The sequence below is a fragment of the Schizophyllum commune genome, assembly GCF_000143185.2.
Source record: "Schizophyllum commune H4-8 unplaced genomic scaffold SCHCOscaffold_10, whole genome shotgun sequence".
Classification (NCBI taxonomy): Eukaryota; Fungi; Basidiomycota; class Agaricomycetes; order Agaricales; family Schizophyllaceae; genus Schizophyllum; species Schizophyllum commune.
Window position 1 is genome coordinate 1,840,539 of NW_026089547.1, and position 26,658 is coordinate 1,867,196.

A 26,658-nucleotide genomic window follows, 5' to 3' on the forward strand; every position below is an offset into this window, starting at 1 on the left:
ATTGGGTCTCAGGCCATTGGCGGTGGATGATTCATTCCCTTGGGCACGCGTCAGCCGATAATCGAGGGCGGGGCTGAGTATAAAGGTGGTAGCAAAGTGGCAGGAGGAGCATCAGCCTCCCGCCCCACTCACCTCACTCACAAAGCCTCACACCACTCTCCAACACTTCCATCTTCCACAATGGCCGCTGCTCGTGGTGCTGGAATGGTAAGCAGCTTGCTGTCTCAGTCGCTCCACCGTCGCTGATGTTGAACACAGGCTGTTGCCTGCATGGCTTCCATTGCTCTCTCCGCTGGCGGAATGGCTGCCTCCGCCGCCGACGCACGCACCTACGAGGGGCATTCTTCTATGCACAGTGAGTCTAGCACATTGCTCGAGAACCGCCTCAGAGTACTCACCCACGCGCGTCGCAGAGCCTGGCCTGGCGCACGGCGAACGCTCGGACAGGGCGATGACCTCAATGGAGGTCAGCAACATCGCGAGCCACGTCCCCCGCCCCGGCGACAAAATGCGCACTGCGATGAGGAGCAGGGCAATGTCTATGCACCAGCGCAAGTAAAGGGTCGACTATCGGATGATTCATCATGGGACATTCGAAGGGGAACAATGCCTGGGATATCATTGGGTAGCAGGCTTCACTGTATAAGCCGTGTCATTCTGTATTTGTAGGAATCGCATCTGGTCCGATTCGTCGTGGATTGAGCGTGGAGAGAACAGCTAGCGTACTGCGCGTCCCACTGCAGCAGGTACGCGTGAGCCCGGCAGGGGTCAGATGAGAGAACAAAAGCACAGCAACAATGCAACAAGTCAACACCGAGCAAACGGCCTGATCGCCGATCAGAAGGTGGCTGCCGCGCCACGCGTAACGCGCGCGCCGATGGCGCAGTCTATCGGCCCTTCCTTCCTTCTTTCATCTCACTAATCTTGATCCCACACCTGCGTCTCTCTCCTTCCCCCCTCATCTACGACGCACTCCCAGATCGACGTCCCCCATGTCCGCCGGTCCCTCCTTACCCAAACCGCGGACCGTGACGCTCACGAGTCGCGGGAACATTGAGTACATATCGGATGGGTTGTATTCTACCCAAGGTGCGAGATCTAGCCGCACTTCATAGCGCTTGGATGACGAAAGGGCATGTTCAGGCGCGGACGTCATCATCAGCGCGATAGGCGCGCGGCGGAATGTCAGCAAGCTCATCCTTGGTCATAACGAGCTGGGGGACGCAGGGACCGTCCGCCTCTTCGAATTCCTCCGATCCCCGGGCGCTGCGAGACACCGCATCAAGGAGATCAGCCTCAACTCGAACAAGATTGGCAATGCGGGCCTGCTGGCTGTAGCGGGCTTCTTGAAAGACAATACGACCCTTAATGCCCTATTCCTACAAGATGTACGTTCTAATTCATCTCCCCTATACTCGCCTTCCTGATTTCATTCGCAGAATGAATTTCTGGCCGACCCCGAGGTCGCTGCGACACTCGCGGACGCCGTCAACTCGTCCAGCCTTGAAATCCTATCCCTGGCTACAAACCCAGGGCTAGGCGACGGATTTGTCGCTGCCTTCCTCCCCCTCCTCAACTCCCCTTCGCTCCACGAACTCTACCTTTCCGCCATGCACCTCACTCCCGCGTCCCTTCCACATATCACCGAATACCTTGCCTCCAACCGTACGCACCTCCAAACCTTCAAATGCAACGGCAACTTCCTCGGCACCCGCGCCGTGCGAGAGATCATACGCACCATCGAGCGCAGCAACTACCACCTCCTCCACCTGGAGTTGTACTCCAACAACCTCGCGGGCGGCGAGGACGACTGGCAAACCCCCGATGGCGAGGAGATCGACAACGGCATCGCGCGCGCAACCTGGCAGACCTGCGAGCTGCAACTCCGGCGCGTGCTCATGCGCAACGCGCACCTCAAGCGCGAGACCGAGCACGACGCGCTCCGGCTGCTGTACTACTCGCGCGCCGTCCTCCTGCGCTCGGCGCGGAAACCGCGCGAACGCGAGGGCCGCTGCGCCGGCTGCAACTGCTACACGCCCGGCGAACGCAGCTCGCGGTCACCCTCGCCCGTCCCTGTTGAGATCGTGCCCCCGGCAGGCGCGCCCCACGTCCCTTCCCTCCCCATCGAGCTCGCGCACCACATCCTCTCGTTCTTCGCCCCGACGCTGTCGCCCGCGCAACGGGTGCGCATCTTCCAGTATGCTGCGCGGCCGGAGACGCTCCCACGGGTAGCGCAATGCGAAGGTGCGTCGAAAGGGGGTGGGGTCTGCGTTCCAGATCCGGCGAGCCTCGATTTCGCAGGTGGAGGTGGAGGGGGCAAGGTGTGGGATATCGAGGGCGGCGGACGGAGCAGCGGGTGTGGGTCAGGAAAGTGTATGGGCGGGGGCAGCTTGGTGTGCCATAGGGAGCAGGAGCGAGTCCGCTGGCTGAGCGAAGTGGGATGTAATGCATATGAACCGCAGCGCGTCGATAATACTCTATGATGGCCTTCATTACGACTGTTTGCATTGTACTCCGTTGCCGTGATATGAAGCTGACGTGTACGCCTTGCTTGTATTCGGCGATGAAGTGAACAAGTTGGATAAAAAAGAAGAGATGACCCTAGAGCAGTGGCCCGTACGGGGGTCGAACCCGCGACCTTGGCGTTATTAGCACCACGCTCTAACCAACTGAGCTAACCGGCCTGTCCATTCACTAATTTCAATGATATCTAAGTGTCGTAAAGTGTCGTAGGGGCCTTTCTCCGTGTCTGAACTCCGCGCAAGTAGTGGTGGTGAGTGATTACAACACACAAGGAGGTTAACTCCATCAATACATCCACATAGGCGTGATCACTACCAGTACGAATGAAAGAACCCAGACAGCCCTCTTCGCCAGCCAATGCCACAACTTTCGCGCATCGTCCGGCGTGAACCATAGCCACATCCTGATGACCGCGGAGAAGGGACCCATGTCGTCGTCCATGCCGACCCCATTCGCAAGGGCGCGCATGCGAACGTTGTACCAGGCCAAGCTGCTACCTGCGCCCACGAGCCCGATCTTCGGCAGCCAGGATAGCAACGACGACGTCGGGGTGAGGTTGGGCATGGGGTAAAACGGTGTGCGCCACCAGGAGTCATCCGCCGAAGTATGTTCCTCGTGAAGCTCGCGATTGAGCTTCGAGGGAAGCTGAGGACAGAGGACGGACATACGGCCGATGCCGCAGAGGTCGGCGCAGCCGGACGAGCCCTTGTCGCCGAGGAGGACCTGCTCGACCGCGTATGGCGTGGTGATGTTACCGGTGAGGATGATGAGTGGGCGCAGCGTTGTCTTGCGCTGCTCGTCGAGCATTGCGCGAATGGCCTTCGACACCCGGGTGAAGAAAGGCGGACGCGAGGACGAGGCAGCCATAAAGTCTGACAACAACTTGTCAAAGACGGTGCATAATACCTGAGTTCTGCGACGGACCTGGCTTCTCGTAGTCCCCGCCGCTGATCTCTATGAAGTCTATCGCGCCCCAGGAGGCGATCTCCGAGACGTAGCCAACCGCGACGCGCTCAGAGGGCGTGAGCTCTTGGTCGTCGGCGTCCCGTCCTGCAGCATAGTCGCCAGCACCTATTTTGACGCCGACAGCGAAGCCGGAGCTGCCTTCGGCGGTTCTGATGCCCGTGACGATGCGGCGAAGAAGCCGCAGCGCATTCTGAGGCGATGTGCAGGAGTATTCGTCTGTCCTTCGATTTGTCTAGACCATGGTTAGGGCTTCCAGCTCTCCATACGAAGATCAGCCATACCTTTGGCGAGAGAAATTCGGAGAGCAGGTCTGCAATGTCGTCAGATCGAAAAAAAGCTCCAGAAAGTAGCCCAACTCACACCCATGTGCGCAATGGAGCTGAACACCATCGAAGCCGGATTCTCGAGCAATATGCGCGCCATGCACGAATTGTGCGACGACCTCGTCGATGTCTTCCAGTGTCATTTCTCGAGGTGTTTGGAAGAGAAAGGCGTGGAGGGCATAAGTCAAAGCATCAAGAACGCTCCGTACCGGTTTCCCGCTACCAACACGTACAGGTGACGGTGCGAGCGGCGCGACGAAGGGTGACCTGCCTCCGATGAAGTTAGCCGACTGTCGCCCAGTATGATTGAGCTGAGCGATGGCTAGAGCGTGTTTGCCGTTCTGGCCCTTCATAGCAGTAGCAAGGAGGCGAAATTGCGCCAGCGCATCCGTGTCGTCCTCGTGTGGTATTACCATGTCGCGCCCGAGACTGAGGTGGTCTGGCGCGACTTGCACATTGCCAGTGATGATTATGCCCCAGGTTGTATCGCCGGCGCTTGACGACCAGCGACTGTACAAGCCACGCAAGTGACTTCCTGGTGGTCCGCCAAGCAAAGGGCCCAGGTGCTCGTAGAGTGCGACTTTCACGAGGCGGTTGCAGACGATAATTCGGGAGACGGGCAGACATCCTGGCGTAGAAACCTGCTGCGCCAGCACAGAGCCTCGCAACTCAGACGTGTCCTTCATCTATAGCCCCACGCACGGTTGCCAAGAAGTTAGAGGTCAAGGAAGACAACGCAGTGTTCGCCCTTAAGGCCTTAATCACACTTTTTCGAAACCCTAAGGCTTATCCCTTAATTTTAAGGCCTTATTTAAGGGCTTTGGTATGGCTTAAGGCCATAAAAGGAAATTTTGACCAGGCCAGTTATGGGTGCGCTCCCAGGATGGAACTGGTGTCTGTACTTCGCTCCCAATGTTGCCCCTCATAGCTGATGGGATAGCCGTGCTGGTTTGACGTCTATTAGAACACGGGGTCGCAATTTCCCTGACCGCCGACAGGGCCTGTGGGTGAATATCGCAGGCAAGTCAGCAACAACTTGAGCGGCTACTCTTGTTCAAGAGATTGAACGGTGAAGTGATTTAGAGAGCACACGCACCGCGGAGAATGTGATTCGGCAATCGCCGAACACGACAAACCAAGCCTCAGATACTTAATTATGCTGGCCTGTTGGTTTTCCAGATTGAGAACGTAAAATGTTCCCTATCTCTCTCAGTGGGGTCAGCTGAACCGGTCGGGCTTCTTGGGAGCGGGGACAGTCCCCCCACGTCACACCAATCGGCCAGACTACTTCTGACCGTTGGATGCAAAGCAAAAAAATGTAGCGGGGCCGGTATACTTCCAAAAAGCGCGCGAGTATGGTGGAAGTAGTCGAAGTGAGTGCGTCGTCTCAGTATTGCAGGGATCTGGTCACCGTGAACTGCCGTGCACGTGACACCTTAAGGCCTTACGCCCCGACCCTAAGGGCGCGCCGAAAGCCTAAGCCCTATGCTAAGGCCTTAATAAGGCTTAGGACGCTTAAGGCCTTACACCTTAGGGCGAACACTGAGACAACGCGGACGACCAAAAATTCGCGAAGTCAGAAAGCGCGACGCGTCCACGTGATCAACGCCTCTCAAATGCGCATACGCCACAAATCACAAGGACAAACAGAGCGCACCCATAAAATTCTCGATCGCGTCGCGGAAGTTCTCCATCTTCCTTCATCTCCTTCCTTTCCCCTACTCCTCTTCGCTGCTCTCAACCCATCTTCTTGGTGAGTACCATTCCACGTCTCTGATATGATGTGTATACTTCTCTTCCCCGTCCTACACGACCATGCCGAGGAACAGAGATGTCCGTTCGCAACGGACACGCGTCCTTCGGGGCGCACAGCGTACTTGCCAGTGCCATTTCGTCTGATCTTCATACCCCCTACTGCTCTTTGCAAACTCGTACTGACATCCTCTCCCAAGGTCTCCCTACTTTCCATCGCAAACGGCACCCATCTCCTCAATCGTGAGTCCCCCTTATCCCTACTGCAAACCACCGCCAGCGCCCTTTTATGATGAACATTCCATACATTCGCAGTTTCCACTCTAGCGTCCTCTTCGGAGTACTCCCTCAATGCGGAACGTCTATACTCCCCCTCGTATCGTGTTGAACCCAATTGGCATGATCGAGCGTGGGCCGCCTTCGGGTGCGCTGGGCGGGAAGCGAGGGTCGACGCGGTGAGGGGTCATAACGACCTTCCTTTGGATGTCTGATCCTAGGCGCTGTCCACCTTATTAGTTCCACGTCATGCTAACCTACGTCCTTCAGATCCCTTGTGCATCGCTATCTAGTTTCTCTGTCTCAGTTCGTTGACCTACTTTTATATCCTTCACATGCCCAATGCTATGCGATCCTGCTATACCCTTCTTTGCAAAAGATGTTGGTTGAAGTGGTGAAGTAGTGAGCTCATCAAGCGAATATATAAAGTTGTCGGACTTGCTGTCATGCTATTCAAGACACAAATGAAGAGTTAGCTGCAGCTATCAGTAGCCGACTCTGATCATGATAGGTGGTCGTGATGTGATCGCTGCCTGAGGATGCATCGTGTCTTCAGATCTCAGGTAAATCAACTGATCTTCCTGTTGTTCTTGTTCAGAGCCGACTTTCTCACAGATCCCCACGAGTCCTCCATCGACGGCCCTCCGTGCATCCGTGTCCGAGTCTTGGCCGAACCCCCACGCTGCAAACCTCGAGGCATGCCCGAGCCTGAAAGCCTTCAATTCCCATGTTCTGCAACGAATCATCACAGAAAGCGCCCCTCGTGTCTGATATCATGTCAGTCAGAGGCTTATACGCTTTCCCTAGCGCGCCTTAGCTCGCTCGATCCTAGCCTGACTTGGCTTTAGTGCTCCCTCCAATTTCAGCCACCGCACTTGCCCGCTCATTAGAAGAACGACCAAGGACACGAGTTACGTCCCTAGTGCGTCGCCAGAAGGGTCATGCTTTTCGACGGACGTTCCGTTTGCGACTCTCGCCGCTGTAACGGCCTACGGCTCCTAGCCACAAACAGTAATGCCGCTTCTACACCGAACTCCGCCTCCCGAACCTGCTAGGATCTCATCTCATCATCGCATGCACATTGGTACTCGGGCACACCTATCAGCTTCTTGGCAGCGATTTGCTATATATCAGGCTCAGGATCGTCCCGCGCTGACCACTTTCATACACCCGCCCTCCCTCCGTCATGACTGCAGTCGAGTATACGCCGATTGAGGACATTGACGAGGTGCGCGTTCCCCTGATTATCCTCCTCCTCCTCCTCGAGCTCATACCCTACCAGATCCACGCCCAGCTGCAGGCGGGGTTCAAGTCCGGCAAGACCCGGTCTCTGGCGTACCGGAAGTACCTCCTCCTCCAACTCGGCTACCTCGTTCAGGAGAACCGCGCCCGCTTTGTCGACTCTATTCACGCTGACCTGGGAAGGCCGAGATTCGAGACCGAATTGTGTGTGTGACCCTTCTCCCACCGCGGCGCCCACACTGACGAGATTCCCCCACAGCCTCGAGGTCAATGGGTTCCTCCAGGACGTGAACGCCGCTATCAAGAACTTCGAGGAATGGGCGAAGCCCGTGGTGCCGCCCTTCGATATCAAGACGTTCGCCATGAAGCCGAAGGCGCATAAAATCGCCAAGGGCGTCGTACTCGCTATCACCCCTTTCAACTACCCGCTGTGGCTGGTGACTGCGCCGCTTGTGAGTTTAGCATGCCTTCGTGTGGATGATTTAGCGTGTTCGCGCGGATGAAGGACTTCTGAGTGATGATTCTCACAGATCAGTGCCCTGGCGGCGGGGAACACGGTCTGCCTGAAGGTGGCTGAAAACGCGGCTGCCACGGCAGCCTTGTGGGCGGAGCTCGTGCCTAAGTACTTTGACCCGGACGTGCTTCGTGTGATAAATGGCGGGATCCCGGAGACTACCAGGGTGCGTGGTGTAGTTTGAGGCAAATTTCGGCCCGCTGACGTCGTTCCCATCGTGCAGGTGCTTGAACTGCAATGGGACCATAGTGAGTCGCCCGTGTTTCCGATAGGTTGCCTTTGCTGATGGAGCTGCAGTATCATATACTGGCGGAGGCGCTGTCGGCCGTATTGTCGCGACTGCTGCCGCAAAGCACCTGACGCCCGTCACGCTGGAGGTAAGAGTCAAATATTCATGGTCGCACCGCCATTGAGCTGAACGTATTCTCGTAGCTCGGCGGCAAGTCCCCTGTCATCGTGCATCCCAGCTGCGATCTCGACTTGACGGCGAAGCGCGTGCTACTCGGCCGGTATACGAACGCGGGACAGACCTGCGTCGCGCCTGACTATATTCTTGTCGTAAGGTCCATCCAGGACAAATTCCTTGAGGCCGTAGAAAAAGTGTAAGGAGTTGCATGTCTCTAAAGCCAGGGCTATGATTGACCGCTCGACAGGTACAAGTCCTTCACCGATGGCGACGCTACGACGAAACCGGGATCATATTCGAACATGATCACCGACCGGGCCTACAACCGCGTGAAGAAGCTGCTCGAAAGCACGCGCGGGAAGGTGGTCATCGGCGGCGAGACGGACGATGCGCAGAAGCATATCGCATTGACGGTCGTTAACAACGTGCCGAAGGACGACTCGCTGATGTCTGAGTACGTCTGCATCCGCTGTTAACTCATCGCAGTGTTAATGGTGTCTTCTAGAGAGATCTTCGGCCCCATCCTTCCCATCATACCAGTGGAGGACGTCGACGAGGCGATCGACATCATCAACGAGGGGTAAGCTATATTCGCATGCTCGAGGGACTTGGCGACTGATCTCTGATGCACAGGGACCGGCCATTGGCCATCTACGTCTTCGCCAACGACGAGAGGGTGAAGGAGAAAGGTTCGCATGCTTTCACACCCGCCATTCAACACCTGACGGGATCGCACAGTACGAACCGAGACGATCAGCGGAAGCATGGCCTTCAACGAGGTCGTGCTGCAGGTTGCTGGTAAGCACGATATTCACTGCGCCTTGGATCATAATTGAACTTGACTAGTCGACGGTATTCCACTGGGAGGCATCGGAGGCAGCGGCTGTAAGACACACTCGGTAGCATATGTCGCTCTGTATGCTGACGGATTGCTGCAGACGGCTATCACACCGGGAAGTTCGGCTTCGACACGTTCTCCCACATGCGCTCCGAGATCGACAACCCAAGTTTGTGCGTTGCGTTCGCAGTCTTCATCCTTTCAACCACCAGCTAACATCTCCCAGTGTCGAACGCTTCATGTGGTGGCGCTACCCACCGTATACGGTACGCATCCACGCTACAATCCTCAATTTCGTTCGACTGACCATGAATAACAGGACGAGAAGCTAAAAGCGATGAACAACTTCATGGCCGTCGCATTACCGCCCAAGCCCAAGGGTCCCCCGACGTCGGAATTGCAGAGAACACTTTGGGGCAAATGGCTCTTTTTGTTCGTGACTTTGGGTACGGCGGCGGCTGTGAAGAAAAGTCGGTCATGAATGAAGCTTAGCAAAAGTCTTGAAATTCCCTCTTACTTGTAGTACTATATATACTCTTGGCTTTATGAGCTCCTCGTCAACTGTTTCTGCTCGTCTTCGTCGAGAAGCAACTGAAGCGTCGCTCCGTGCGACCCGGCAAATGTGTAAACTGCGCAGGGCGCTGACTCACCAAGTTCAGATGACCGAGTGGTTAAGGTGATGCCCTGCTACGACCCGTAGCCTCAGCTAAGGCATTGTGCTTTGCACGCGGGTGTTCGAATCGCCCTCTGAACGAACCTTTTTCTCCTTCATTTGGACGAACCATTGGGCGAAGTACCGTATGTGCTCTTTGGCTGGTGCAAGGTCTCGCCCTTTCCAAAGATCAAGCCTTGATGCGGCGTCGTTGACCAGCCCGTTGGACCGCGCCAGCTCTTGTCATTGTTCCCGATTTGGCAATATTCGTGCGCACCAGGCATTCAAGCGCTCAGTCATGGCCACCCGGATCACCATTTAGAGGAACCGGCTTGCAGTTGGCGAACGAAATGAACTTCGGGTGCGCGCGACGTCGGTTGATCCATACACTAGCACATAGATAAGGCATTAAAAATTGTGGTAGACGATGCATTCACAATGTCAGCTTCGTCCGGCGAAGCAATCCGGGGTATACTCAGCCACCAGCGCGACGCCAACCTCACGACCTCGAGCGCTTCCAAACGGACGAGAACATCAACAACCTCAACTTCCCTGGCTTTACCTTCGACGGCGAGGTGCTCGCCGGCAACGCAGACCTACTGCGTAGAGTCACTAGAGTCATCCGCGTTAGTCGCTGAGACACACAAGAGCATGTCAAACGCACCCAAGCGCGCCTTCATTTTGTTTGTGAATGGTACGAAGCCGCTCAGGAGCGGCCACTTGGACTGTACCGGAGGCTCTTCAGTACGGCGCGCTTGAATGTTCGCCATGTACTCGTCGTCGCGGCGCTGGACCTCTTCTTTGAGCTTTCGCACGCGTTCCTCATAGTCCGAGCGTATCCTGGCAGGATATCAGTATACTATTGCTATACAAAACTGCTGCACTCACTTCCGAATAGCTTCCAACTCTTCCATGAACCCTGTCGGCGAAGGAGGTGCGGGGAGGGTGCTCAGGTCGTACGAGAGCGGTACGATGACCGGCGAAGTGTTGCCCAGGTCCGCACGATAAGTGAGGGCAGCGAGGATGTCGTCTTCGACCTCAGCAACACCATCAGCAGCTTGAGCGCTGCCCATTGCGGGGCCGTCCTCTGCGTCACCACCGGTGTGCGCCGCACCAGACGAAGACGCATCATCGTCACTCTCACCCGAGTGAGCCCCGTCGGAGAATGCACTATCGGCGTCCCCCCATGCTAAGCGGTTGGCTTCTTCCTCTGCGTCCATAATCTGCCAGTGTGGTATGTCGGAGATCTCTCTGTCGGCCGCACGAACACCCGCGAGCGACATTGCGCTAAGGGCAGCGGGTGGAGGGGGGAGTCCCTTCGCTGCACAGTCACGTAGGCACTCTCGACGGTCCTCGTCGTCCCTGAGCATAGAACTAAGCGCTCCACATTCAGTAGGACTCAGGGAATGAGGAGGATTGATAGGCCGATTCTCGGTCCTGATGCGCACGTCCGTACGCGCGACGTGATAGCATCCATCCCAAGGCAGTGGGTGGCAGCAATGGGCAGGTCTGCGGCCCTCTGGGTGTCGAGTATTCGGTCGGATAGGAACACACATCCGAGACTCGAAGAAGTCTCCCGGACTTTCAGCTGGGGGCCCTTTCTGAACGAGAGAGATAGTTGCCACTTCGTATGCCGGCGGGGGCTGAGGGACGCCGACGTTCTGTACAATTTGTTAGCTACCCCGCTTTCTAGAGCGTCCAAGCGCTTACCCCAATTGTGCAGGCCACATAGACCTTCGTCGGTATCTCGCGGGCCACCTTGATGACTTCCTCGTCCTCTATGTCCTGCAGAGACGCGACGGGGTCGAGGTGAAAAGTGTAATACGAGCCTGAATCAGGAAAGGACATGGTGAGGGTAAGAAGAAAGCTGCTGTCACGTTTCTATCAAGTCGTATAAAAGAAGCATCAGGCGATCACCGAAACACAATTGAACACAATACGTCCATGCCAGACAAGGAACAAAGGCATGCGGTGGAATGGCTCGCGGTTTCGAACCGGCGAATCACCGGCTCCTGCTATTGTTCCCGATTTGGCAACATTCACCTTCTGAAAACCGCGAAAACACTGCAAATTGCTGCCAACAGGCATATTATTGGTGGCCTCGTTTAGGCTCAGATAACCAGCGCAGGTGTCTGATGATCTCGCGCGATGCGCGCGACCTGCGATAAATCCGTAAAGAATAGCATATAAAGAAGGTATCAAGGATCGTGCTAAGTGATGTCAATCGTTATGACAACTTCGTCCGGCGAAGCAAATTCGAGAATGGCCCTGAACGACCAGCCCAGCCGCGAGACTTAAGACCTCGAGCGCTTCCAAGCGGACAAAAAAATCAGCAATCTAAACTTCCTTGGCTGCACCTTCGCTGGCGAGGTGCTCGCCGGCGTCGCAGACCTACGGCGCAAAGACACTGGAGTCATCCTCGTGAGTCGATGAGAAACACGAGAGCGCGTCGAACGCACCCAAGCGTGCCTTCACTTTGTTAGTGAATGGCACGAAGCCTCCCAGAAGCGGCCACCTGGACTGTAGAACCGGAGGCTCTTCGGTACGGCGCGCTTGGATGTCTGCCATGTACTCGTCGTCGCGTCGCTGGACCTCTTCTTTAAGCCGTCGCACGCGTTCTTCGTAGTCCGAGCGTATCCTGTCAAATATTGAGCATTCTGTCGCCCTACGAAGCAGCCGAACTCACTCCTTGATCGCCTTCAACTCTTCCAAGAACCCAGTCGGTGAAGGGGGCGCGGACAAGGTGCTCAGGTCGTACGAGAGCGGCACGATGACGGGCGAGGTATTTCCCAGGTCCGCGCGATAAGTAAGGGCGGCGAGGATGTCGTCCTCGACCTCTGCCACAGCGTTGGCAGCTTGTGCGTCCATTGCGGTGCCATCCTCCGCGTCACCACCGGTATGCGCCGAACCAGACGAGGATGCATCGTCGTCACCCCCACCCGAGTAACTGGTAGCGTCGGAATACGCACTGTCCGCGTCTCCCCATGCTAAGCGGTCGGCTTCTTCCTCTGCGTTCATAATCTCCCAGTAAGGAGTGTCGCAAATTTCTCTGTCGGCTGCCCGAGCACTGGCGAGCGTCATGTCGCTAGAAGCAGCCGGTGGAGGCGGGATTCCCTTCGCGGCACAGTCACGCAAGCACACTCGTCGCTCCTCGTCATCCCTGAGCATAGAACTGAGCGCTACACGTTCCCTAGGGCTCAGAGAATGAGGAGGATTGATGGGCCGGTTCTTGGTCCTGATGCGCACGTCCGCACGCGCGGTGTGATAGCATCCATCCCAAAGCAGTGGGTGGCAGCAATAAGCAGGCCTGCGGCCCTCCGGGTGTTGAGTATTCGGTCGGATAGGAACACACATCCGAGACTCGAAGTAGTCTTCCGGGCTGTTAGCTGGGAGCCCTTTCTGAACGAGAGAGATGGTTGCCACTTCGTATGCCGGCGGGGGTCGAGGGACGCCAACATTCTGTACAATCCGTTAGCTAACCCGCATTCTAGAGTGTGCGAGCGCTTACCCCGATTGTGCAGGCCACATATACGTTCGTCTGTATCTCACGAGCGGCCTTGATGACTTCCTCGTCTTCTATGTCTTGCAGGGACGCGACTGGGTCGAGGTGAAAAGTGTAATACGAGCCTGAGGCGGGAAAGGACATGGTGACCGTATAATGGTTGAGGGCAAGAAGAAAGCTGCTGTCGCGTTGCTACCGACCCGTATAAAAGAACCATCAGGCGATCACCGAAATACAATCGAACACAATACGTCCATGCCAGACAAGGAACAAAGGCATGCAACGAGGCCCCGCCCCGGACCGAGCCGACGGACTGCTGGCACCGCCACGCGGCACCGGCATCGGCTTCGGAACCGGATAAGGCAACTCCATTGTTCGACTTCGGGGCTTCCTTCCCACCATCATGGGCGTCCGTCTCTCTCTTGTTCATGCAATGACCAGTCCCAATTCAGGAAATCGACAATAGTTATTATGTCTCAGTGCGTCGTATATAAACAGCAGGTCCAAGTCGGGGCCTGCATCACTGTTCTTCAATTGCCCCGCCTTCGATGTCCTCACCGTCCCGAGTATCGCCAACAATGTCTCGTACTTCTTCGACTCCCAGCTCTCTTTCTGCACTAGGATATCAGCCGTCTTGCTTTCCATGCGCGCTCGAGTGCACCCTTGCCACACACAGCCCGACTCATCACCGCGGCAAGACTGGCCGGGAGCTCTCTTCGGGGGACATTCGCACGACCACAATATCCCTCTTGGCACCATTCTATGAAGCCCTCAAAGGATACCGCAGCGTCAAACTCGATGACAAGTCTTTGGCGCGTACATCGACTTTTTGCTCGCAGCCTTCGCGCTCTTCTTCACGGCGTCCATCGGTAGCATCGGGATCCTGCGCCTCTGGTAAAGGCGGACCCAAACGTCGACCCTGCGTCATTGTTGAGGCGGGAGCGGCCACAGCTAAAGTCATCCTCATGGGCACATTCGAAGGAGCCTACATAGATGAGCTTCATCCCATACTCCAGGAATATCTTGCTATCCTCTTCTCCCAGGACAGCACATATGAGGAAGAACGATTTACGAAGGGCAGACCCGCGCATATGCACAGCACTCCCGAATGGGCCCAGAAGCCCAAGCATCTCGGACACCTCCAGTACATCGTACCTCTCAGGCACGAGATTGACTTGCACGCCGCCACTGATCGCTGGGAGGTTCTTCGGAGGGGCGATGGCGGCTCTCCACGCTCAGCAGGCGACGGCGATACCGAAGGCTACTACATGGATGGAGAGAATATGTCCGACTTGATCAGTCACGCCGAAGTTATGTATGACCGCTTGAGAGGGCGCTGCCAAAGGAGGTCGTACAGACATGCACTTCGACAAGCACTCAGGGAAAGGGGGAAGGTAAGTTTTGCTTCAGCGCTCGAGCTCTATCGTCTCACCAACTAACTACCACTTATGCAGGCCAGGAATCCGAATCGCAGCCAAGCGTCGGTTCAAACTCGTCATTCGCGCGCCCCGTCGGTTGCGCTCGAACCCATCCCGGAGACACCCACGACACCGTCGTATGCCATGCCCGCTGCGTCGACGACGCCCGGAAGGGCAGAGAACTCGTGGATCACCCCTCGCAAGTTCTCGGTCTCATCCACCTCCAGCCACACGACGGCTAGCAAGCGCCGCTCCGAGTACGACGAGGGCTGCCCCAGGACGCCGAAGGCCGCGAAGCACGAACTCGATGCGTCGTCGACGCACTCTAAGAAGTCCAAGTTCTCAATCCCGTTCATGAAATCGGTGAGTCCAGTTATCAGCCCATGCCTCTCGTCGCGGGTGTCTCTCATTCTTCGCGCGCGCTTCTCCCTTCATCGCGGGCATAGTATCCTCCCTCGTGCACCATGCTAACGCCACCCCAGTCGAAGGCCAATACCTCTCAAACTTCTCTACCCTCGCTCGCTTCGCAGAACCAGTTTGCGGTCCTTGCTTGCTAAGCGTGCCGCGTCACATATGCGGCATACGATCTCGACAACGGGACCAACCGGTGGGACTGCGGGCAGTCTAGGTCTTCGTCGCTCTTCTTCCATGCACGGGGTATACGGACAGGCTCGGGATACTCGCAGGCAGGTTCCGCGTATCCAATTTGATGGACGTTATGACTCCGTGTAGCTTCAGCCCTTATTCCCATCGACTCTTAATCGCACTGTAGCATTAACGGCCACCTCTGTACCACCACTCCCCCTCTGTATTACCCCTTTCCTTCGGTTCTCTCTGTATTACACCTTTCCTTTTGCTTCCTTTGTAGCATACTCACCTCGGACGCAGCCGCGTTTACTACAGCACCCATACCGTATGTATATTAGCATTATTCTCTGCATCATTACTGAAGATCGTTTGAACTACGTACGTCGCATGACTAGACCTCAAAGTTGTCCTTTACAAGACCACCAATTGCCTGATCTCCAGTTTCGATCCGCTACTCGCGCTTCCTCGGCCGTCGGGAGCTTGACTTACTTCCTGTACGCTCAGTGAGCGTTGCCCTGGCAAAGGATAGCATACAGAGAAGGTATTCAGGTAATGTCATTCGTTACGCCGACTTCGTCCGACGAAGCAATTTTGGGAATATCCCTAAACGACCAACCCTCCCGGAAAGCTTACGACCTCGAGCGCTTCCACATGGACGAGAACATCAGCAATCCAAGCTTCCGTGGCTGCACTTCCGACGGCGCGGTGCTCGCCGGCATCGCGGACCTACGGCGCAAAGACACTGGAGTCATCCGCTTCAGTCGACCGAAAACACGAGAGCACGTCAAACGCACCCAGGCGAGCCTTCACATTGTTGGTGAATGGCACGAAGCCCCCGAGAAGCGGCCACTTGGATTGTGACGAAGGGTCTCCGACACGGCGCGCTTGGATGACCGCCATGTACTCGGCGTCGCGGCGCCGAACCTCTTCTTTGAGATCTCGCACGCGTTCTTCGTAGTCGGAGCGTATCCTGTTAGGGAATCAGTATACAATTACTATACAAACTGCTGCACTCACTTCCGAATAGCTTCCAATTCTTCCATGAACCCTGTCGGCGAAGGAGGTGCGGATAGGGTGCTCAGGTCGTACGAGAGCGGTACGATGACCGGCGAGGTGTTGCCCAGGTCCGCACGATACATGAGGGCAGCGAGGATGTCGTTCTCGACCTCGGCGACACCATTAGCAGCTTGGTCGTCCGTTGCGGGGCTGTCCTCTGCGCCAAACTCGGTATGCGCCGAACCAGACGAAGACGCTTCGTCGTCACTCTCATTCGATTGACTGGTCGCGTCCGAGTACACGCTATCGGCGTCCCCCCAGGCCAGGCGGTTCGCCTCTGCCTTTGCCTCCATGATCTGCCAGTGAGGAGTGTCCGAAATCTCCCTGTCGGCCACCCGGGCACCAGCAAGAGTTCTCCCGCTTGGGGCAGCGGGTGGCGGGGGTATTCCCTTCGCTGCGCAGTCGCGCAGGCACTCTCTTCGCTCCTCGTCATCCCTGAGCGCGTTGACAAGTGCTACACGTTCGGCAGGGCCCAGAGAATGAGGTGGGTTCAGAGGCCCATTCTCGGTCTTGATGCGTACATCTGTACGCGCGACGTGATAGCATCCATCCCAAGGCAGAGGATGACAGCAATGAGCAGGTCGGCGCCCCTCAGGGTGTTGTGTGTTCGGTCGTACGGGAACGCACATCCGAGACTCCAGAAACTCGCCCGGGTCATCAAGCGGGAGGCCTTGCTGAAGAAGAGAAATGGTCCCTACTGCGTATGCCGGTGGAGGTTGAGGGGCACCAATATACTGCAGCCTATTGATTAGTCGGTCCACATCAGCGAGGGAGCGCGTACATCGATTGTACTGGCTACATAAGCCTTGGTCGGTATTTCACGGGCGGCCTTAATAACTGCCTGGTCCTCAATATCCTGCAGCGACGCGACTGGATCCAGGTGAAAAGTGAAATACGAGCCGGGCCAAGGAAAGGACATGTTCGATGGCTATGAGGGGTTGAGGGTAAGGAGCAAGGGGTTCATGCGTTGCCGCCGGCACTCAGGAAGAGCCATCAGATGGTTGCATAAAACAATCGAGCAGGACATGGTCGTGCCAGACAAAGAACAAAGGAATGCGACGGAGTGGCGGACGGACACGGTCCGTGCCGGCGGATCACGGCTCGTGCCATTGTTCCCAATATGGCCGCACTTCACTTCCCAGAACGGCTTGACAACGGGGAAGTGCGGCATCGCGTCGTTACTTGGGCTGGATGTCGGGACATGTCTGCTGAAGGATTTTCATTCCCTGTTGCCGGCAGCACCTTCGTATAACCCAATGGAGCAAAGCAAAAGGAGTGTACAGTGGTATCTCTCAGACCAAGGTCCGCGCGCATGGTCACACTGATATAACGCATACTAGGGAGCTCTGCTAAGGAGCGCAATATGCCTCGTTGAAATTTCGGCCTGGGGGGTGCAATAGCCCCGATCAACAATCGACCACGGCGCTCACGCCTTCGAAGGTCTCCAAACGGACGGAAAGGTCAACAATCTCGGCTTCCTAGGCTTCACCTCCGACGGCGACGTACTCGTTGGCGACGCAGGCCTATGGCGCAAAGACGCTATTATCCGCGTTAGCCAAGGATCAACAAGTCAGTACATCCAACGCACCCAAGCGAGCCTTCAGCTTGTTAGTGATGGGCATGATGCTCGAGGGGACCGACCACTTGGACCGCGCCGGGGACTGTTTGTTACGACGTGCTTCAATGTCCGCCATGTACTCGTCGTCGCGAAGTCGAACTTCGTCTTTTAGCCGTCGGATGCGCTCCTCGTAGTCCGATCGTATTCTGACGGGTAAGATCAGTGCGATGTTGCTTGCAGAAAAATTTGCACGTACTTCTTGATAGCAACCAGCTCTTCCATAAATTCAGTTGGCGAGGGCGGCGCAGTCAAGGCGCTAAGGTCATATGAGAGCGGTACGATGACCGGCGAGAGATCGCGCAAGTCCGCCCGGTGATTGAGAGCAGTGAGGATGGCATCCTCCACGTCCGCGATATCATCGACAGCGGCGGCGGGATTTGTCGCAGCGTTGTCTTGGACGTCGTTCTCGGAGTGACCTGAACCGCAAGCTGGCGCAATGTAACCACCATCATCTGATTCAAAGTAGTCGCTGTTGTCGCTCTCGGCGTCCCAGTTCGGCTTGAGCTTCATTTTGAAGGCACCTTCGTTAGGTGGACTGGCAAGGCGTTCGGCTCGCTCGGTGGCTCTTATTTGCCAGTGAGGAATGTCCGTGATCTCCTGGTCAGCAGACCTAATAGCAGAGATCGTGTAGTCGCCGGCAGCAACGGGTGGCGGCGGGAGTCCCTTCACTGCACATTCACGCAGGCGCGCTCGTCTCTCCTTGTCATCTTCGAGCATATGGTTGAGCAGCACGCATTCCGCAGGAGCAAGAGAATGAGGGGGGTCGGTGGGCCGTATTTCAGTCTTAATTCGTACGCGCGTGCGATGCATCGCGACATGGTAGCACCCAACCCAAGGCAGCGGAAGGCAGCAATGCGCAGGTCGGCGCCCATCTGGATGCTGGGTGTTGGGTCGGATGGGAACACACATCCGGGATTCGCAAAACTCGTCAGGTATTTCAGGAGGGAGGCCTTGCTGAACGAGGTCAACGCTCGCCACCTCATACGCGGACGGCAGTTGAGGGACGCCGACAGGCTTGAAAGACTATCAGACTTCGAGAACTCGTGGGTTTCATACCACGCACCCAAGTCAAGCATGCCACATACACCTTTACCGAGAGTTTTCGGGGTGCTTTGGCGACATGCTTATCGTCTATGTCTTGTAAAGATGCGACTGGATCCAGGCGAAAGGTGAAATACGAGCCATCCGCGGGAAATGACATGGGGGGCGAATGTCAAGCGACGAGAGTGAGATCAAAACGACAGGCATAAACATAAGAAGCATCAGGCGATACAGGACAAACAATAGACTCCAGACACATCGTGCCGGACAGGAGCAAGCGTAGAACAATGGCATGCGGCACCTCGGACCAGGCCGGACCGCGCCGGCTCGTGTTATTGTTCCCGATTTGGAAGTGTGCTTGCGCCGCCACGGACGTCTGCGCCTAAGACATCAGCGCTGGTAGACCATGTATCGCGGCGCATAGGCAATCTTGCGATCAGCCATGTTCACCTGCATCACCATTCAGAGGTACCGGCGCACGAGTATGACAAACCACACAGAATAGTCTCCGAGTGCGCGCCGCGACGTACGCTGATCCATACTAACTAAGTATAGCATATACAGAAGGCATTAAAGATCGTGGTAAATGATGTCCAAACCTATGCCAACTTCGTCCGGCGAAGCAATTTTGGGTGTACCCCGAAAGACAAGAACATGCGCAAACATCACGACCCTCAGCGCTTCCAAACGGACGAGAACATCAGCAGCGTCCTTGGCTTCACCTTCGACGGCGAGGTACCCGCAGGCGACGCGGATTTACGGCGCAAAGAGACTGGAGTTGTTCCGCGTCAGTCGACGAGAAACACGACAGCACGCCTAACGTACCCAAGCGCGCCTTCACTCTGTTGGTGAATGCGAAGCCTCTGAGAAGCGACCACTTGGACTGTAGTACTGGAGGCTCTTCGGTACGGCGCGCTTGGATGTCCGCCATGTACTCGTCATCGCGACGTTGGACTTCTTCTTTGAGCTTTCGTACGCGCTCCTCATAGTCAGACCGTATCCTGTCAGGCAATCAATACACCGTCGTCGCTTTACAAGGCTGTCACACTCACTTCCTGATAGCGCTCAACTCCTCCATGAACCCAATCGGTGAAGGGGGCGCAGGCAAGGTGCTCAAATCGTACGAGAGCGGTACAATGACAGGCGAAATATTGCCCAAGTCCGCGCGATGCGTGAGAGCAGCGAGTATATCATTCTCGACTTCCGCGACATTTTCGACCGCCGGAGACGTTTCTCGCACGACGTCGTCCCGTGCTTCATTCCCAGGTTGGGTCGGACTGGAAGCAGGCGGGTCGCCCCGGTCAGCGCTCCCACCGTCTGAGTAGCCGCTGGCATCGGAGTAGTCGGTCTCGGCGTCCCAGTTCTCGTCAATTTCGACATGCAGCTCTAGAGAGGGCTCGGCGAGGGCCGCTTCCCGCCTGGCGGCCATGATTTGCCAGTAAGGTACGTCCGAGCGATTACTGTCGGCATTGCTGATGCTGGCGAGCGCCATACTGCTAGGCGTAGGGGGCGGTGGTGCGATCCCTGTCTCTGCGCAGTCGCGCAGGCGTTCTCGACGCTGCTCATCGTCGCCGAATAAGAATCTGAGCGTTACGCATTCGGATGGACCGAGCGAATGGGGAGGGTAAGTGTTCCGATTCTCGGTCCTGATGCGCACGCGAGTACTATGCAGCGAAACATGGTAGCATCCATCCCAGGGTAGAGGGTCGCAGCAGTGAGCAGGCCTTCGACCATCGGGGTGCTGGGTATTGGGTCGGATAGGCACACACATCCTTGATTCCAGGAATTCTTTGGGACTTTCAGGTGGCAGCCCTTGTTGAACGAGAGCAATAGTCGCCACTTCATACGCCGGCGGAGGTTGAGGAGCGCCAATGGTCTAAGTAAGTTCCTCAATAAGAGATGCTGTACAACGTGCATATGCATACCTTGATTGTGCATGCCACATAGATCTTGGGTGATATTCGACGAGCGGCCTCAGCGACTTCCTCGTCCTCTATGTCTAGCAGAGACGCGACTGGGTCTAGGTGAAAGGTATAATACGCGCCGTTGTCGGGAAAAGACATGTTCGCGGGCAATGGATCGCAAAGAACGTGAAAGCAGGAAGAAAGCAGGGTGATGCGCGCGAACGAATCATCCGACACCCATCAAGCCATCACGAGAACCCAGTGCGTCCGATACATTCATGCCGGACAAGAGCAAACTTGGAACAAAAGATGGACACCGGACCGCTGCAGCGCCGGCCGGTTCCGGATTGGGCAATTCAATTGTTCAACTTCGGAGTTCACTTCCTGCCATCACGCGCAGACCAGGACAGCCATGTCCGACGGTGCATGGACCATCCGACGAACAATGTACACATACTTCTTATGGCTAATCACGCTCTTCGTTAAATAGCCCGTCAAGAATGGACTACGCGCCATTTCCCTTCTCCTCTCGCAACCTTCACCTTGTCCCGCAATGCTTCTCACTCCTCCCGGCCTCGCACCTCCGTCTCATCAGAGGCCTCGCATAGAACGACCGCTATGCACGCGTGAGTGCGCTCGCGGACCAAGCCGTCACTGCGGCGGTAGGACTGGCGGACACCTCGCGGTAGGGGACATCCGTATCACCTACATCTCCCTCCTGGCCCCTTTCTACAAGATCCTGGATGACAATTCCTGGAGGTCCAAAGTGCGCCAGCCCTCTCGACGCTCATCGACTGTTCGCTCGCGCTCTGTCGCATCCCCTCGGTCACGGCAATCGACTATCGCATCCCCATCCTGTGCCTCTACCACCAACGGCCCCAAAAAACGACCCTGCATCGTTGCCAATGTGGGCCAATCCAGCGCCGAAGTCTGCATCATGGGTACGTTTGAAGGGGCCTTCGTAGACAAGATCCACAAGGACCTTCGACCCCACCTCGCCATCCTCGTCTCGCGCAAGAGCAAGCACAAAGGCGATTGGCTGCAGGACAGCAAGATGAGGCATCTTCATAGCCAACCGGAGTGGTATCAGTCGAAAGGCAACGTCCAGTACATCGTCCCTCTCATGCACGACATTAGCCTGGATGACATCAAAGATCGATGGTTGGCTTCCAGCCGCCAGAAGATCAACGGGGCCGAGCCACGCAGTCCTGATAGCTTGGCTGTCGATCCACCCCCAGAAGGATATTACATGGACGAACGCAACCTGCTCGGCTTGTACGATTACGCAGAAGAAACGGCCCGACAGCTGAAGTATCTGTCTGGCGACAGGGCGTACAGACGAAGACTTCGACGGATACTCGATGAGAAGATGGTGAGTCGCGCTCGTTCTACCTGTATAATTGTTTTTTTCTTACAACAATGCAGGCAACTAGTAAAGAGCCGGATCAGAGCAACGCGTCTGTCAAGACGTTCGATTCGTACGCCCCGTCGATCGACAGCGTCCTCTCGCACGCGGCCGCGCCCTCGATCATCGAGAACACCCCGTCGACGCCCGAGGAACCATCGCGCTGGCGCGCTTCGCTCAAACGCATGTCTACTGCCCTCTCCATGACATCCACCTCGATCCAAACGACGGCGGGCAAACGCTGCTCCGTCTCCGACGACCAGTGCCCCAAGACGCCGAAGGCTGCGAAGCAGGGATTTGACACGTCGTCGATTCAGTCCAAGATCTCCAAGCGTCCAATCTCGCTCAAGGAATCGGTGAGTCTCGTTTCCTGCCTCTGCCTCTCAAGCGGGCCAGGTCTGTTTATCACGCCAAGAGTGGAATGCCCCTTCATGTCGCGCGCGTACTTGTCCGGCCGCGGGCGTGGCTCCTCATATCGCTGTATAGCTCCCCTCATACACCATGCTAATATCGTCCTAGCCAAAGGCCAACATTCTTCCACCTTCGATCGCATCACCAAACCAGTTCGCGGCTCTCACATGCCAGTGAGCGTGCTGCGGTATACTTCACAGACAACAAGACCGACTGCAGGCAGTCTCATCCGGTCTTCGTCGCAGACGCGGGGTCTTCGCACGCCGCACGCGCGAGAAAGTCGCAGGCAGGCACTGTGTATAACTATAACGGACATTGCTACACTCTCCTAGCTTCCACTCTCACTCCGATTGCAGACCCGACTCCCACTCTCCTTGCCGCGTTGACGCTGTAGCATCCCTCTTTTGACGCGCTCTATGATATCATCCCTGTGACTCGCCTTGTAGCATACTGCTCACATCGGACGCCGTTGCGTTTACTATCATATCCTGTATATTAGCATTGTCCTCTGTAGCATAGCTGCAGAGTATCTATGAATGGTGATTACGATGACACGTACGCCCATGAGCTACATCGAGGAGCGCACCAGCATGACCATCCTTTGCAGGAGCAACGAGAGCGGCGACAAAGCGAACGTGCAGCGTGCGCAGCTGGCAGTCACCTCACTTCATCGACAACATGTTACCCTGGATCCTAGTCTAGTAGGGTGCATGTACGGCTATAGTACTGAATATGTGACACTCGCAGCCGGCTGTAATGTACAATAGGAAAGACAATGTGGTCACCCGCGAACACCCTTCGTCCTCCGGCAATTTCCATTGAATCCTCTCCCGGCGGAACTACGATATCTCCTCGGAAGGTCGGTGCCATCCCTCCCTCTTCGCAGCCCTTCTCTGCCCCTTCCGCCAATGAGCTGACCAGACGACTACCGACGCGCTCGGGCTTCTCTCGCGTACGCAAACTCCTACTACTTACTCTCGGGCGCTCAGGATGCTAGCAATCGTTGGCGAACGGTCGCCATGACAGCGTCCACATCTATGGCGATAGTGCCCCCGTTGGGCTCTTGGTTGTGCTGAGTGGAGGCGTCGGGCGTGTAGGGTCTGAAGCCGAGGAAAGTCAGCGTCCACCAGTGCGCACGATCGCCAATCGGACGTACCTGGTTTCCGTCCAAGCGTGATAGTCGATGCCGAGAGACTGCATGGCCAACTGTCGGTCGGAGCAAAAGGTGTTCGCAGGGAAAAACTCCAGGAGCGTTGAACGCGGCGAGGGCTTCATGTAGACCGCGTCCATCAGTTGCCCGCCGTGGACGCCGATGATGATCTGCGGCATGTCACTACACGTCCTTTGGTTCGCGTGAAAACCACCCACCTCCGACCGCGTAATCGAGCTCAACCTCCTCGTCCAGCTCGTCTCTTCATCATCGTCCGAGTCCACATGCACCTCCACCTCGCGCCCTAGCTTGCCCAATGCATCAAGCAGCGCCGCATGGTCCTCCGCCCTCAGCCGGGACCCCGTCGTCGCATGTTGCCTCTGGATGTACGTGATTACCCTCTTATTCGAGTTCGCCTCCTCGTATGTATCGAAATACTGCGCCAGTGTCCGCCGCTTCGGCTCCCACCAGTGCTTGCTCGCCGGCAGCTCCAGCGCGCCTCCATAGGTGCCCTTCCCGGCCTCCAGCGCCGCCCGCCGATCCGCGATCACGATGCGCTCGATGAAGTACGGCACCTCCATCTGGTGGTAGTCCTCCCATGTCTCGAGGAAGAGGGTAGAGAGGTGAGGAAAGGCAGCCTTGAAAGTGAAGGGGTGGAAGCCTGTGTCGGAGCGCCGCCGGCGGATCCAGTAGTCCTGGAAGGGCGGGTTGGAGTCGCAGTAGACGCGGATTTGGGGGAAGAAAAGGCGGGTGGGGGGTGTGAGGGCGGTGCGGGAGTCGGCGCCGGTGTTGGGGTCGAGGGAGGCGTAGGTGCGCCAGAGCGCGAAGAGCGTGGCGTTGTGCACATCGGCGTCGGCGGCCATCCAAGTTACGCCGCGCATGCTGGAGGTACGCTTTAGCTTCCATAAACGTGGTGATGAGTTAGAAACGCACATTCCGGCATGTGTGCCTAGCGAGTTGGGAGCATCCTTCTTGCTGATGATTTTCCACTCATTGTAGGTCTGGCCGGTGGAGGCGACGATGGTCTTCAGAGGGGGGAATGTGTCGGGTTTATCTGTGACGATGTACATCGTCTTATTGAAGAGGACGACGTTGTCGATCACATTGTACCCTGAAAGAAGTCAGTACACAGGCACTCTGAGGAGAGCGAGGGTTTGCGTACCTGGAGACTGCGCGCGCATCTTGCTCTCGGGTACATCGGTTCCCCATTGGATGAGCGCTTCGTCCATGGTTGCCTCCAGTTCCGAATGGTTTATTGCCTCCAAATTAGACGCCCGAGCAATATGGTGATGCCTGTGCCGCCGAGTGCCATTGTGCGCATGCGCCATCACCTCCGCAACCAGCACTTCCTGCACAACGGACTCCCTGAACAACTCGGCTCCATCGAGGGCTCCCGTAATGCGCAAGCCGTAGGTGACGCTGAGGACGAGGATGGAGAAGAAGATGAGCCCAATCTCGCGTCGCGAGAGCGGCTCGGTGAGCATTGCGCGCCGAGGTGGACGGGTCTGCGCCAAAGGGCGGTGGTGGTAAGGAGGGGAGTGGGATAGATGAGGGAGTAGTGAGACAGGCGGTTGATGCGCTGGACGGACGCCAGCCAACGCCCCTGTCAGGCACTTCGGCCCGAACCGAGCAGGAATTATTGAATTTGTGGCGATGACGTGTGGCACATTGGCCGACATGTGACGCGCCGTTCGACTTCTTGCTTCTTTCCATCGACCCTGCGTATTGTCCCCGATATGTCCAGCCCTGACAGACATACGGAAACCTCCGCCTCATCGCCTCCGAGAAACACGACCCCTCGCCGACACGCAGCCCCCGCGTGGGCGGAGATGGGATCCCGGAAGGACGAAGCGCGCGACACCGCGTCTAACCTGCTGGTCACCGACGTCCGCCAAGTGCAGACCTCGCACGATCTCAAATTTCTGCGAGACCTGGGGACCGGCTCGTGGTCGACAGTGCGCGCAGTCTCCCTTCGCCCAACCTTGCAAACGCCGATGAACATGCGATGATAGGTGATGGAGGCTTGTCTACCCGCCGTCCCTGAGAAGCTCTACGCGGTGAAGATCATCAGCAAGGTTAAGCTCATACGGGAGGGCAAGGCAAAGACTGCCATCGCGGAGAAGAACGCTCTGGCGAAGTTGGGCTCAGGGAAGCACCCTGGATTTTTGAAGCTGTATAATGCCTTCCAAGACCCAACGCATCTTTGTAAGTTGTTTTGCTCTCATGTCTCGAGTGTCCATTGATATGTTATCCTTTTTCAGACCTTGTCATGGACGTCGCTCCCGGCGGAGACCTCCAACTACTCGTCAAAGAGTACGGATCCTTCTCACCCCGCGTCGCACGATACTACGCCGCCCAAATCGTGGACGCGGTGTTATGGATGCATTCCCAAGGCATCCTTCACCGGGACCTAAAACCGGAAAATGCGCTTCTGGATAGCGACTTGCGCATCAAGCTCGCTGACTTCGGCTGTGCGTATATCGCACAAAATGCTGATGATCTTGGTGAGATTTTCAGCCCACTGGTTCTCGCACGTAGGTTGAACCATTATAAAGCACCTCGCAAAAGTACCTTCGTCGGCTCAGCAGCCTACGTCAGCCCCGAGCTGCTCGATAAGACGCTTAAGACGACCAGCGCTGCGTGAGTCTTGTTTACAATCAAAATTCTTCCTTTTGTGTTGCGTAAACACGCGAACCTGAGACCGCACGCACTTGAACCCTACGCACCGCACGCGCTTGCACTGTACTCACCGCACGCGCTTGCACTGTACTCACCTCACGCGCTTGCACTGTACTCACCTCACGTATCCCCAGCTCCGACCTCTGGGCCATCGGCTGCATTGTCTTCTACCTCGTCGCCGGCACCCTCGCCTTCCTCGCACCCACGGACTACCTCACGTTCAAGAAGATCGAGGTTCTGGACTATAGCTTTCCGGATGGCTTTGATGAGGATGCGAGGAATCTGGTTGAGCGTCTGTTGGTGAGTTGACTGTGCCTCCTTTTCCTGCCTTTTGTTCCGCCGGTACGACCGGTCGTCGAAGGTTACAAGCCAAGCCTGTGTCTCTCAGTCCACA

At 56.5% G+C, this 26,658-nt stretch overlaps 10 protein-coding genes and 2 non-coding genes across 12 annotated transcripts; 7 read left to right on the forward strand and 5 right to left on the reverse strand.

The window, feature by feature from the left end:
- The first annotated feature begins 257 nt into the window (after positions 1-257).
- Positions 258-690, forward strand: SCHCODRAFT_02637900 (uncharacterized protein). Its single transcript, XM_003028796.3, has 2 exons — positions 258-355; positions 414-690. Exons 1-2 carry the CDS (start codon positions 271-273, stop codon positions 557-559), a joined length of 231 nt encoding a protein of 76 aa, XP_003028842.2. The 5' UTR covers positions 258-270; the 3' UTR covers positions 560-690.
- Positions 691-889: 199 nt separating this feature from the next.
- Positions 890-2,605, forward strand: SCHCODRAFT_02588503 (RNI-like protein). The gene is made up of 3 exons (XM_003028795.2): positions 890-1,089; positions 1,144-1,388; positions 1,440-2,605. Exons 1-3 carry the CDS (start codon positions 993-995, stop codon positions 2,481-2,483), a joined length of 1,386 nt encoding a protein of 461 aa, XP_003028841.1. The 5' UTR covers positions 890-992; the 3' UTR covers positions 2,484-2,605.
- Positions 2,606-2,610: 5 nt separating this feature from the next.
- SCHCODRAFT_t206 lies at positions 2,611-2,684 on the reverse strand. Its single transcript has one exon. It is a non-coding gene; the product is annotated as a tRNA-Ile (tRNA).
- A 124-nt stretch (positions 2,685-2,808) lies between these two features.
- On the reverse strand, positions 2,809-4,228 carry SCHCODRAFT_02671386 (FMN-linked oxidoreductase; the record flags this gene model as incomplete). Its single annotated transcript, XM_003028476.2, has 4 exons — positions 2,809-3,395; positions 3,448-3,721; positions 3,771-3,799; positions 3,850-4,228. 4 exons carry the CDS (start codon positions 4,226-4,228, stop codon positions 2,809-2,811), a joined length of 1,269 nt encoding a protein of 422 aa, XP_003028522.1.
- Positions 4,229-6,771: 2,543 nt separating this feature from the next.
- On the forward strand, positions 6,772-9,172 carry SCHCODRAFT_02713107 (aldehyde dehydrogenase; the record flags this gene model as incomplete). The annotated part of the gene is made up of 13 exons (XM_003028794.2): positions 6,772-7,068; positions 7,123-7,286; positions 7,342-7,534; positions 7,613-7,762; positions 7,820-7,844; positions 7,894-7,973; positions 8,029-8,198; positions 8,250-8,456; positions 8,508-8,582; positions 8,636-8,691; positions 8,741-8,800; positions 8,941-9,013; positions 9,160-9,172. Exons 1-13 carry the CDS (start codon positions 7,027-7,029, stop codon positions 9,170-9,172), a joined length of 1,308 nt encoding a protein of 435 aa, XP_003028840.1. The 5' UTR covers positions 6,772-7,026.
- Positions 9,173-9,493: 321 nt separating this feature from the next.
- On the forward strand, positions 9,494-9,594 carry SCHCODRAFT_t204. Its single transcript has one exon. It is a non-coding gene; the product is annotated as a tRNA-Ser (tRNA).
- Positions 9,595-9,991: 397 nt separating this feature from the next.
- SCHCODRAFT_02513231 (uncharacterized protein) lies at positions 9,992-13,138 on the reverse strand (the record flags this gene model as incomplete). Its single annotated transcript, XM_050343286.1, has 7 exons — positions 9,992-10,104; positions 10,157-10,332; positions 10,381-11,153; positions 11,203-11,362; positions 11,933-12,130; positions 12,179-12,951; positions 13,001-13,138. 7 exons carry the CDS (start codon positions 13,136-13,138, stop codon positions 9,992-9,994), a joined length of 2,331 nt encoding a protein of 776 aa, XP_050198647.1.
- A 434-nt stretch (positions 13,139-13,572) lies between these two features.
- On the forward strand, positions 13,573-14,969 carry SCHCODRAFT_02513648 (uncharacterized protein; the record flags this gene model as incomplete). The annotated part of the gene is made up of 3 exons (XM_003028793.1): positions 13,573-14,388; positions 14,449-14,775; positions 14,895-14,969. The coding sequence occupies 3 exons, from the start codon at positions 13,573-13,575 to the stop codon at positions 14,967-14,969; spliced, it is 1,218 nt and encodes a 405-aa protein (XP_003028839.1).
- A 422-nt stretch (positions 14,970-15,391) lies between these two features.
- On the reverse strand, positions 15,392-20,778 carry SCHCODRAFT_02602189 (uncharacterized protein; the record flags this gene model as incomplete). Its single annotated transcript, XM_003028474.1, has 14 exons — positions 15,392-15,430; positions 15,490-15,515; positions 15,795-15,970; positions 16,018-16,790; positions 16,838-16,926; positions 17,563-17,595; positions 17,645-17,820; positions 17,871-18,688; positions 18,738-18,805; positions 19,246-19,260; positions 19,541-19,716; positions 19,768-20,379; positions 20,485-20,591; positions 20,641-20,778. The coding sequence occupies 14 exons, from the start codon at positions 20,776-20,778 to the stop codon at positions 15,392-15,394; spliced, it is 3,246 nt and encodes a 1,081-aa protein (XP_003028520.1).
- Positions 20,779-21,010: 232 nt separating this feature from the next.
- Positions 21,011-22,988, forward strand: SCHCODRAFT_02637933 (uncharacterized protein). The gene is made up of 3 exons (XM_050345995.1): positions 21,011-21,991; positions 22,045-22,380; positions 22,544-22,988. The coding sequence occupies exons 1-3, from the start codon at positions 21,173-21,175 to the stop codon at positions 22,610-22,612; spliced, it is 1,224 nt and encodes a 407-aa protein (XP_050198648.1). The 5' UTR covers positions 21,011-21,172; the 3' UTR covers positions 22,613-22,988.
- An 82-nt stretch (positions 22,989-23,070) lies between these two features.
- SCHCODRAFT_02637939 (uncharacterized protein) lies at positions 23,071-25,156 on the reverse strand. The gene is made up of 5 exons (XM_003028473.2): positions 24,748-25,156; positions 24,519-24,696; positions 23,804-24,467; positions 23,592-23,755; positions 23,071-23,535 (listed from the first exon to the last, which is right to left on the reverse strand). Exons 1-5 carry the CDS (start codon positions 24,812-24,814, stop codon positions 23,421-23,423), a joined length of 1,188 nt encoding a protein of 395 aa, XP_003028519.2. The 5' UTR covers positions 24,815-25,156; the 3' UTR covers positions 23,071-23,420.
- A 444-nt stretch (positions 25,157-25,600) lies between these two features.
- SCHCODRAFT_02511933 (kinase-like protein) lies at positions 25,601-26,573 on the forward strand (the record flags this gene model as incomplete). The annotated part of the gene is made up of 4 exons (XM_003028791.1): positions 25,601-25,790; positions 25,847-26,089; positions 26,141-26,225; positions 26,399-26,573. The coding sequence occupies 4 exons, from the start codon at positions 25,601-25,603 to the stop codon at positions 26,571-26,573; spliced, it is 693 nt and encodes a 230-aa protein (XP_003028837.1).
- Positions 26,574-26,658: the final 85 nt, after the last annotated feature.